The 12445-nt window shown below is 35.3% G+C and overlaps 1 protein-coding gene across 1 annotated transcript in view; it reads right to left on the minus strand.

Moving 5' to 3' along the window:
• LOC109540660 overlaps nt 1–12445 on the minus strand; it is a 51137-nt gene that overhangs the window by 21687 nt on the left and 17005 nt on the right. Inside the window, exons 3-8 of the mRNA XM_019909101.2 lie at nt 11592–12060; nt 11407–11536; nt 11188–11351; nt 10837–11021; nt 10560–10735; nt 8633–9081 (exon numbers count right to left, since the gene is read on the minus strand). Coding sequence (XP_019764660.2) covers nt 8633–9081; nt 10560–10735; nt 10837–11021; nt 11188–11351; nt 11407–11536; nt 11592–12060 — 1573 coding nt within the window. The remainder of the gene's footprint in view (nt 1–8632; nt 9082–10559; nt 10736–10836; nt 11022–11187; nt 11352–11406; nt 11537–11591; nt 12061–12445) is intronic.

Here is a 12445-nt window from a genome sequence, read left to right on the forward strand (position 1 = left end):
AGATTATGCCAAAATTTCATGTTTTGCGTTCCGCTTTTGCACATTTCTCGGGAGAAAAAAGAGCAAGAAGCCTCATTTTTACATCATTCGAGAGAGAACTAAATGACCTTTTTAGAAAGCAAAAAGAGCAAGAACCCTCATTTTGGATCGAACCATCGATAAGGAAAAGTCTTGATTTTAGGAAGTTAGAGATTTGCGTGTTTTTTTTTGAGTTGCCGAATCGACTCAAACATGACACTGCTTTCTTCGAAGTTTCTCAAGAACCATTTTCGCCCTTGCTTCAACCTTCCTTTATTCCATTCGTTTCTCTGTTCCCAGATATGTAAACTGGTTTATTTTATACTATTCGATTGTTTCCCACTCTACTTCTGTTACCGATGTATTTCAAAAGCTATTTGGTTTTATTGACGTTGTATTTTAACAATTTTTCAGAAACGATGCGTGGAAATTGCACGTTCATTGACTAAAAGAAATATAGAACACCATCTTGAGACTTTGTCGATTTTGCAACATGTAACCTTCTGATTTTATTATCAATAAACAAACGCTTTATCGATTTAATGGCCATAAGCGACTTGGTTAAATAATATCAACATTACGCATGAAAGAATGAACACATGTTAAGTAGTAACGTGGCGGTTTGTATGCAAAATACCTGCAGTTTGTCACGAGACTAAATTTTTACCTCACATTCAGGTTATTCTACGATATTTAAAGTAAACCGTATGTCGTAATGAACTCTGTCAGTAATGAGCAAATATTTCATCGGAGTTTTCGCCATTGCAACCTCGTTAACGCTAAGAGGTTCGCAATCAACCAATCCAGCAATTATGATCGAAGATGCATGCCATTGAAGAAGCTCGTGCTTTCAGACCAAGAACTGATGGATGGCTGTAGAGAAAAACGAGCCAAAATTGGCCTAACGTTAACCTTAACAAAGAACATTGTGCAAAAATGAGCATATTTACTTTCATTGATTAAAATTGGCCTACTTGCCTACTTTTCTGAATGTCCGAAAAACAATGAGCGAAATGGAAAACATTCGAAAGTGGAACTTTCGATTTTCATTGACTGGTAATATTTGCAGACTTGTGGGAGACGATAATGTATCTTTTCACGAAAAGGAGTCGCTTAAAGATCTACTTAGTTAACTGATGATGAAGATATAAACGATAGAATTTGGTGACTTTTAAAGCTTGTTAGGGCAATTTTCTCATTTAATAGTTTTGTTTTACCATTTCACTGCCAGTTACAGTAATTTGACAATATTTATTTCAAAGCTTGTACTTACTTGTTCAAAACTGTCCTTTTCGGCTTTTAAATTTAAATCACTGCGACTTCAATTAAGCATTTATATAAGCCCCTGTCTGATTTATGGTTCACAAATGTACAGGGTGCGGTAGAAATGGTGTCACAACGTCATTTGTTTTGATCATTTAGCGGCATCGTAGTCGACGGGTAAAAGTGAATTGCCCAATGCGAGTCAATTTTTTTTGTCTTTGGGGCATTAGAAATGGTTTGGAACCAGTTGATATTTTTGGTCGGGTTATCTGGGTAACTAGTTCACACATTGCAGTGGTATATGGTGGGATTTTTTTTATGTAAGTGGTTAATTTAGGACAGGTGTGTACGCGTCTTATTTAGAGTAATTACGTGTGTTTTGTGTTGTTGCTAAATTGTTGTTCGCCAACGGATTGCAAGGAGAAAATGTACGCCAACATCGCCACTGGCATTTAAGGATTTAAGCTGAAATGTTGATGACTGTGTCCAATTTTCTTATACTAATTCAGTCACTGACTTGCTTTTATTATTTAGATTTATTATTAACTACGAACATTTCAAATTTTCGTTTCAAAGTAACCAGAACACTGCCCCACAAAAAATGTAATAAACTGCACCAGAAATTTAACGCATAGCTTAAATATTCCCTCTTCTGACTGTAAATTTTTGTCGTTGATTCGATTGGGACAATTTTTCATCGACGCACATCGCGTTTCTGTACAACATTTAAGTTATAAGATCGGCAAAAGAAGCGAAACAAACATATTGTAGAGAGTGTTTATATACTGTCACATTTTCTTGGGCAAAGCTCTGGCCAAAGTTTAAATCTTTCTGCGGGCAACACATTTATATTTATATACGATGTTATAGTCTCGTTTATTCTGAGTAATTTGGGAAACATTAATGTTTTATGACTGATCAAATTTGCCGTTTTCCGGGCAAAATTTTGTAATTGGCGAAGAATTTTTCTGACAAAAGACTGTGCGAACAACATTTTACTTTAAGTTAATAACTCGGTTTATTTGGTCACTTTCCGTGCTTTGTCAATTAAGTTCTTAACATTTTAGCTTTCCTAACGGTCCGTCCAGATTGACGAGTCAAGCTTGAGCCGCAAAAACGGTCTCCTTCAGAATACAAAAATGTTTAAATAAATTTTGTTCGGAGAATCTGGCCGGTCAAAAATATATTATATCTATCGAATGGCTGAAGATAAACACAGCACTCAAGATCCAAATTACTCAGAAGACATCTACATCTACCTGATATTTCCCGACAAAAAAATTCCACTTTACATAACACCATCTAAATTCCCTTTATAAGATGTATTTTAGATTTTTTCATGTTATAATATCTTATAACATGAATTTTGCACAGGAATTGATCTACGATTCGATAATAAATTGTTGAAGTTACCGATTGAGAAAAAAGTAACCGTTAAATTTGCGAGACAGTCAATATTCAGAACTATTCAAATATGTTGGGTAAAATTTAATCTTTTTATGACCAATGTTATCTCAGAGCGTTGAAACTCGTAACTTCAATGAAATATCTGTTCAACTTTTGGTGATAATTTCCATCCCTTATTTACTAGTGCAACTTGTTTCTCCAACTTTAACATACAATCACATAAGATCTCTATGGAAAAGTGTTCGAAAACTGTATTGGCTGACATCAGAAGCATCTGAATCGAAAATTAATAATTGTACCTATTATAATACGTATCTAATAGCAGTGTTAAATGTACAACAATAGTACTGCAACTGAATAAACCGTGATAAAATTATGTCATCGATGTACAAACGGTCATTACCCAATGAAAACAAAGCGTTTTTCGCACGCCTTATTAAATTTTGGTCCATCCGAGACCATATTATGCCATATTAAAATCTCTCTTTACTAAATCTGTTCGGAAAGGATCGTGAGCAACGAATCCTATTCGGATAAGACGAAAAAATGTCGCAAACAGTTTTATGTTCATAATTTATTATTTAATAAGTTTGTTTTCGTTGTGTAACTGCCCAACAATTTCACTTGTCTTTGATAGGCTCGAGTGGGCTTTCTTGAACGATTCTTACTAAATAAAATGCGAATCAGACTTTATCAGCATAACAAAGAACATCTGTTCAATGTTACTTTAAACCAGCGAGGCTGCTGTAAACATTCAAAAATAAAACAATTTCCGCAATAGAGTGAAGAAGGGAGATATTTTCTTATATAGTTTGAAAAAGTTCCAAATCATATAGACTTCTTGAAGTGAGCAATATTGGCGATGTTTTGAATTTAAAATTAAAAAAAAAATCAAACTGGGCATGCATTTTGAAAAGAGTTGAAAATGTGAACAATATGCAAAATACGCTTTTCCGGTAAGATACAGTTAAAAACACATGCATTTACAAGAACAGATAAGTTTTTGCAAAGCTTTGTTTTTTTGGCAAAAGTTCGTTTTTCTATTTTTCGTAGCAAAATGTCATGCTGATATTGCGGCTAATTCTTTTCCTCCAAAGTATTATTTTATCCAATTCTAAAACATTTCTCAAATACAGTGTGAAAATTGGCATCGTGTCTTCTAAGAGGTTACTCGGGCCTACCCGTAGGAGGAAAATGTTCTTAAAAATTAAGTTGATTTCTCGAAAAAATGTCAAGATTAATTTTAAATCTTGCTATTAAACTCTATATTAAAGTAGTTCAATAATTATTGAGCAATTTATTAAGCGCTGTCAAAGATTCTCTTTGGAAAGTGTACGTTTATATAAATTTCACGTGGAAAATCGCACAAGCAACTATGCATCGAGGCACAAATTTGTTGATAAAAATATCAGCTTTACAGAATATTTTTGATGTTTTCTTAATATGCTGTTCAAAACTTTAAACATGTAACAATGTCGGACAGGCATAAAGTTTACCTTTCTTGGGAAGATCACATCGGTCAAATCTTTTAACGAGATTCGAGCGGAATCCGCGCTGTGATGTTTATTAGCAACAAATTCATTTTTTTGATTAAGTGGAAGTGCAGTTATACTGAAGATAGTCATAAACAACGCTTAGGATCGGGTTGAACAAACATCAGAAACAGACATGAACAGCCGTCTAAAATCGTCTTAAAAAGCGTCTTTACTGTTCCATCAGCACAATTCTGTTTATTATCAAGCTGTTAATAAGATTCATTCTCCTACACAATTAAAACCCATGTTGTACAGTCAAGTTGAGTAGTTAGTTATGTGATAACTGTGTGTGAAATAAGTTGTTGCAAAACCGCCAATTTCGATGTTTCCGAGTATTTCAGCTTTTCGTCAGAATTTACTATGTGTTTTCGTGGTTTTTTAGAACCTCCCGATATTGAATCGCCCTGTATTGGCGAAATAAATTAATTACAACCAAACTAAAGTAAATAAAGCGCTTCTTTTATGTTTAAAGGTCGTAACAAGCAAATTCCTTATTTAACATTCGGCTGAGAATAGATTGACAATCATTTAAGAGCGAGTCGAACGAAACATATTAATTGGTTTTTCTATGAGCAAATGCCAGTGCAATAAATCAAGTGGGACCTAGAAAATGTGCGAAAAAAAACAATCAACAAATGTAGGTCAATGAACGACTACTAGATTATTAACACGTCAATAAGGCGTGTAAAAATACATAATCAGTTCATTGGCAATGCTTAAAAAAAGTGTGTAATTGTTACCTAATTGTATGGGAAAATCCTGAATATTTTTTTCGCTTTTCTAGACCCTCAAAATTTATAAATAATTTATGGTGTTGGAGTTGTTTTATTTTGCAACAAAGAAACGAGGTTCCAAAATTTGCATACCTGGCCGTCACTGGACAATTCGCTAAGAAATGCTAAAAGAAAGTAATTATAATTTTAAATCGTTGTTATGAAAGCGAGACAATAGATTATGGCATTTAATCAATAATCAATGCGACACAATCAGTTACGAGGCTTTGTTGGTAGGCCAATTCAATGTTGTAAAATTGACTCGGTGGAAAATTAACGTAGAGTGAAAACCACAGCAATTTACACTTTGAGTCCAAGCCCTCACCAGCTCAGAATTAAACTTGGAACTCATCCGGCATAATTAAACTGAATAAGAAAGGACAAATAAAAACAGAAACACGTAGTTTAATCATAATGAGTGGCTGTAGCCAACCTAATATGGCGGATATTTTTATTTACAGATGAATAAATATTCCATTAAATTTGTTTTAAATTTAAATCACTAAAATCGGCAGAAATGTAATTCATAGCGTATCTAAATACAGATTCTGTTTTTAAGTATCATTGCCAATGCTTCCAAAAAATTATACGAAAAAAGATTAAACGTATGTGTAGAAATTATTCACGATTTTCACGTTAGTTTAAACATCGAAAAGGCAACATAAGCATCTTTTTTTCTGCCCTCGAAATACTAGGTTTGGAAAATGTTCGAGTATCTTCAAGGCAAGACTCAAATATTTTATTCCATTGGCAACTAGGAAAACTAAACTGAAAGGAGATTAATACTAACGAAATAACAAGAATACAAAGAAGACATTAAAACTTAAACTAAAAATAATTTTCTTCGGCCTAAACCAAGCGAGATTCTTGACTGTTTTTTCTTAGAAGTAACTGTTTATATTATACATTTTCTCAAATATACGTTTATTACTTGCATTTTTAGTTTAAGCATTGAAAAATGTTCTAGGAAACACTTGATTGCAATTATTTTTTAAGCCACGTAAGAGGTATTTTAAAAGAATAAATATTAAGAAGCATTTCAGAAACGAAAAAATCCTAAAACACATCTTATAAACACTTATTCACATTCTTATTGAATAATGATAAGAGGTACTGTGTTCATTTATTATTGTCTATACCTTATTTATTATTATTTTCCTCCATCATCTTACAGTAGACATGGTTTTGAAGTTCTTCAATTCTGGTATGTTTTTCTTTGTAATTTCCCCTGTATTTCATATTTTTCTAAAAAATCATTATACAAACAGCTTTTCAACAGATTTTCGGCGCTTGGACTAAAAATACACGATTTAATTTAAGACATGAACAGTGACTTCTAACCAGAAACAAACTGGAATCTCGCTTGGTTTATAGCAAAGAAACCCATAACTTTCCTTCTAAACTGCTCAATAAAATAAATGTTGCAAAGCCAAATTTACCATAAAGTGGATGAATTCTGAGTAATTCAAACGATTTGGTTTCTGTTTGAAACCTTTCCATTCCATTGTTTAATGTTTGTCAATGTTTTGGAAAAAACTATGCACCTTAGATAAATTTTCTACAGGGCGGCAAATAAAACATTTTTTTGCAAAGTTTGGCATGTTCCAGTTGGGCAAAAAAGCGGGTTTTTCAATCGCAACACGAAAGTGTTTTCCGCCATCTCTTCAATTTACAGCGTGATCTGAAAAAATCAACTTTTTGGTCTTGCAGCGATATATTTTATCTCAAGTTTTAGCTTCAACATGTGCCTTAGATTTTGAAAATCGGTTTAAAAGAAAAAACAAGTTGATTTCCTGGATACTATGCAATGACCGCGCTGTAAATAAACAGGACGGGCAAAAAATTGAATAACGTCTTTGGAGATATTAGCTTCATCGTAATGCCTGTGATATTGGAATACAAAACATTTTTGTCCAGCGGAGAGCATGTGAAACTATCAGCAATTTTACATTGTTTCAATCGCCACCAGTAACTTTATCTAAGCCACTAGTATATCGCACAAACAGGCACTAATTGAAAAATAATTGCTCTGAATAACGCTCCAGACAAAAATCGAATCGCTGTTACGTTGATTTTTTTTGATCAGTTTATTGTGTTGTTTCATTAGTGCGATTCTTCGAATTTCAAAAGCAAGCCTTCTATTTCGAATAGCAGTCCAACATGTACAATTTCAGGTCAAAAATCACCAAAGTATTCAGTATTGCTGTTTTGGTGTTTAAAACACAAAGTTTCTGCTTTTGTTGAACCAACCCTTTCATCTGTTGTAAACCGTGGATAACTTCTATTGCATATTTTTAAAAGTTGTAAATATTTTGTTATGTAAGCTCCTACAGCCAGAAACTGATCTTTATTCTTATAAATATGAAACTTTAACAAAAAACATTATCAATTGAGCCTTCCAGTTATACCAGATGGTAATTTTTTATAAGACCGTTATGTTAAGTAAATAATTCAATTTATACGCATTTAAACTGATGCGAATCGTGAGAATTCGGTGTTAAGACACACTATTTAACATCAACAGGTGAATGAACATTTTCAGATGTTTTTCTTTATGCAATTCAAAAAGCTATCCAATTTTCTACCGCAGGTTTGATAGCCATAACATGATCATTTGTTTAGATTGTGGCAGGTTAATTTCTAACCGAACAAATCCGATACCGAATATTTCCTTCACTAATCCGAAGACCAAAAGCAACGCTTGATCAAATTTATTGGTTGTAGGCTTCTAATTTACCGCAAATATTGAATGTCGCTTTCAAGTAAGAAAATATTTAAGGCAGAATAAGATATGAAAGTTGCTCTAATAACCGAAGGTTATAGAGGAATATCAAAGTCATGTGAGAAATGGTTAAGAGGGAAGACAATAATCTGGCTCATGGTATTCTTTGCTCTGTTGCCTGAGCAGAAAATGCATTTTAAGCGTACAAGACGAGCAACAGAAAAGAAAACTGTGTCTTCTTTAACCATTTTAAAATAAAAGTTGAGAATTGCATTACAGTCAAACTGAAATTAAAAACAAACACTAAATCTGCGACTTGTTTTATGGTTGACTACATAAATGAACTGCAATATAATTCGCAGTAAATTCTTCATTTGTCAATGAGAGTTTCCAAGCCAGCAAACAGAAAAGAAATATTTGGTATTTAGTTTAGAAACCTTCATGATGCAATTTAACACAAATAGCATTTTCAACAAATTTTCGAATTCCGTACCAAATACCACGATTATTAACGGATTGACAACGACATGATTTGATCTCATTGGAAACGATTCGCATCGATCGAACGATTAGCATGATTTGATCTATTGAATTAATTAGGAAAGTAAACAATTTACGTTAGAATTATTAAATATTTGACAAATATTACAAGCTCTCTTAGCTCCATTGGCTCATCAAAACTATTAATTGTTGCCCTGGAGAAGACAAAAATAAAAGTTGTCGAAAGCTTGGTAGCTGAGACGTTGGTTTCTTACCACTTCCCAGACTGAATACCCAAGACAGCAAATTTTTCAACAATTGGGTCAAAAGCTCAAGATAACGCAAAGAAAATTATTAAATTTCGTATAGCAAAATGATAACGTGAAATTTGATGGTTTGATGTAAGAAGTAAAATATATAAAAATTGCACTTACAAAAACAGGAACATCTGTAGGCTTTCCTTCCCCATACTGTTTGCTGCCTTCCGCTTTCATTCCATAGTAAAGTTGCCATACACTGGGCCGATCATCCTGATGCTTTAACAATCCACCCTTGGGCAAACTGCCCCCCTTCACCACACCACCATTTCTATCACAGTTGAAACTTTTCAAACCGGTCACTATGTTTCTGGCACTCGAAAAACGATTTTCCATCAAATTTTGTTTCTGTTCGCCGCTGTCGCACATGTGAAGCACTGTTTCCTCCCGGGCAGCCAAACTGTCCTGATTTTCTTCGCTCATTGGTTTCTGACAACATAAACTTTGGTTGATTGACGTAATTTTATGTCGACCAAGAGTGCCATAGATCAGAGCGTTTCTGATGCCTCTAGTTAAGGTAGAGTCGTGCTCACAGTAGCGAGACGGCAGAATCGATGGTTTCCATCCTAAAAAGAATACGCAAGTAATCAAATTAATTAAACACTTGAAAACTCCGAGTCTTTCTGTAGGTGGACATGGTGGTGCAACCAAGACCGGGTGGAAGACTGTGGTTAACTGGTGTGTAATTTTGAGGCTGTTTTATGCGATTTTTCAGCAGTACCTATATTATTAAAATTAGTTTCGATATACAGAAGGTTTCCAAAAATCCGGTAACGGCAAGGTTGGACGCGGTGGTGCGACCGAGTGGCCACCTAGATCACCTCACATGACACCAATTGACTTTTTCTTATGGGGTCATGTTGCGGCTGAAGTTTACAAACAGGAACCAGCATTAGCTCAATAAATAAAAACAAAAATAAGGCAAAATTTTCGAAATATTTCTGTACAAGCTGTAGAAAAAGTAAAAATGCGTTTTATACATACAGCTGAAATGTGACTGCATAATTAGGCCGGACTGTTCATATGAAAAATAATAGTTAAACATGTTGTACTTGAATGCAACATTTCCTGCTTCTTGCAATATTTCCAACAATCTTTTGAATCCTTCAACAGAGTTCAGTATGCTCAGTTTTGCGAAACTAAGCTCCTGTTAACTGCATTAATTTGTTGGCTCAGTTATTGAATTTCTAAATCAATGGCGCTAATTACTGCAAAAATCTCACTTTTCAACCAGTTTACGCAGAAACTTGTGGTTTGAAATGATAGCTTAACATTTTCTGAAAGCTTGTTGAAAGACCTTTAAATCCCCATTAAAAAAAAGTTTGCAATATTTATGAAAAACTCTAATTCTCTGCTTATTGGCGCATTTATTTGAAAGGCAACACGCTATATTTCCATATCCCCAGATAAATGGTATTCGAAAACAGGTCTGATTTTTCAATTTTTTACAGTGTTGTTCCAAATGTGACCCTGTTTTCAGGTTTATCTTTCACCCGTCTTGGTTACACTACTCTTTATACAGGCTGATTCAAAATTTGCAGTCCAAGTTTTTTAGTCAAAATGAGACAAAAAGTTCATATAAACGCTTTGTCCTAAAATACAGGGTGTCCAAATTTTCAATTACATAGTCAAAATCATAGAAAAATAAAGGTCCTGATATTTATCCTCGAAAACCGTGGCAGACACGAAAAAAATCAAAGAGGCAAACACGTTTCTATGTTGATCAAAGAATTCGAAAGAAACGTTTAGGGTGGCAAAAGAAGTAACACAAAAATTGTGTTTTAAGAATGAACCAAATCTTCATATACTATGATGGTTACAGAAAACCACAAACTATCAGTAAGAATTACAATAAGAAAAACTTGATGAGAGTTAGAGCAACTCACCCTCTAAAATTTAAGTGTAAAAATCCCTTTAAACGGACAAACATCATAACGTCAAAAATCTAAATGTTACTCCAAAACAACTTATAGCGCAAAAGAGGAATGAAATCTACTTTTCCTCATTTGAGTAGAACGTCTGAAAATAAGCAACTGCTACTTACCATGTAGCTGTGGTAACAGCAACGTGGTGGTTCTTCGCTGACCAGGCGGACTATCGCTGAATCCACTACTGGAAGAACCCGATGGAATGTGGTAAATATCTTCGTCGTTAGAACTGGATGTTCGCACTCGGCCACTAGGAGACGACCGACCGCTGGACGAGCTGTGACTGAAGGCCCTGCAATCGATCAAAAATCACTTTGCAACAATCAGATTAACAGACCATTAAGTCGTCGACAAGCAGCCAACTTGGAAGCAAAATGTACATTTTACTAATACCTTATGACTGAATTAACTTTTCTATTGTTACTCAAATTGACACAAAGCCTGCGCATTTCGTCCTCGGTGTTATTCTTCAAAGCGTCCAGCTTCAGTTTGATCTTTTCGTTGATTACTTTGAGCATTTCCTCTGGACAGCCACTCTCTCCTTTCAATGTCCGGTTTATACTGGCCAAAAGATCCATCTAGAAAAGTGAGGAGTATTTATTTCTGTTTAATACACTATTTTAATATGAAAAGCACATCTAGTATGCGGCGGAAAATCGTCCTTTGAAGGCTCCTCATTCCAACAGCACTCGTGGACGCTGAGCAGTAAAAAACCGAGTGGAAGATCAAGATGCTGGAGCTTACCAACAAATCTTCGACTGACACTTCTAAATAATTCTCCAGGCCACTTTGATGATCCGCTAGTTGATGTTGGTGGCCCAGATTGGTATAGAGAAGCAACGCTTCATCGACCAATGAGTCGTAGACGCAGCTATTGAGCAAATTTCTGTGATCCAAAGGCAGATAACCTGAAACGACTCGAAATGCCTCAAAAAATTGATCATCCACTGGGATAAACAGTACCTGGCCAGATGGGCTGAGGTACAGGTACATCAACTTTCCCTTCGGGGATGGTTGATAAAGTACCGCCGCCCGACGAAGAAGAATGTTGCGATGGCACTGATTTTATCGGCTTCAGCCCTCTTCCAGCGATCTAGATAGAGTGCAGCAAATTACAATCGGAATAGAGAACTCATTAATATGCGTACTCGAATGGACTTAACGAAGGCCGAGTTCTGGTCCAGAACCACTCCAGCTTCTTCCACCGGTCTTAGTCGTTCATGGAACCCATGATCCACGCTGCTCCCGCCATTGCTGCCTCCATAGCCGGAACTAGTGGATTTATCGCGAACTTGCATCTTCCGCCCTCCCAGAAATGAGGAACTTTCTGATTGGCCCCGGGGCAGATCGTGACTGTAATGATTGGCTTGAAAATAATCGGAAGCAGGAGCTTCTCTAGGTAGTGAGCCGTCATCATAGTCGATTTCCGGAGTCTTTTCCCGCATGGGTATGGAAGAGTATTCACTAGAGTTCGTGTGAGATCGCAGGGAATCTTTGTCATCCTGCTTGAACTGGTTTTTGCAACTCTTGAAAGCTTTGAGGCCCGTTGAGGAATTGCTGGCAGAGGAGTTTTGACATTGCATGTGGCTCGAGTGCAGATTGAAGAGCGGATTTATTCTGCAAAACACGATAAAAAATTGGACTTTCGCTTTAAATGATTTAGCAAAAAAGATTCAAAGCTTCAGATATGTAAATGGTTTTTCAATAGAGATTATTAGCTTTTTTTAGTGTCATCGCCACCATATTATCTTGTGCTAACATTTGCATTCAGTATACAGTGTGTCCGTTTACTGTTATCTGTATTAAGTCGATTTACACGCATTTACCTTAGTCAAGAATTAAAATAATCACCATTGCTATACAGGGGAATCAGGTTTAAGTTGTCCACGTCCAAGTGGACATTTTTGACTGCAAAATAAAACCGGTTTTGCATTTATCTTCAATATTTTATTTCATTTTAAACTATCATGTTAGATGCAGGGGCGGATCCAGCTTTAAATTC

This window comes from Dendroctonus ponderosae, unplaced genomic scaffold (genome assembly GCF_020466585.1).
Source record: "Dendroctonus ponderosae isolate FM_Combo_2020 unplaced genomic scaffold, Dpon_F_20191213v2 Dpon_F_20191213_6, whole genome shotgun sequence".
Taxonomy (NCBI): Eukaryota; Metazoa; Arthropoda; class Insecta; order Coleoptera; family Curculionidae; genus Dendroctonus; species Dendroctonus ponderosae.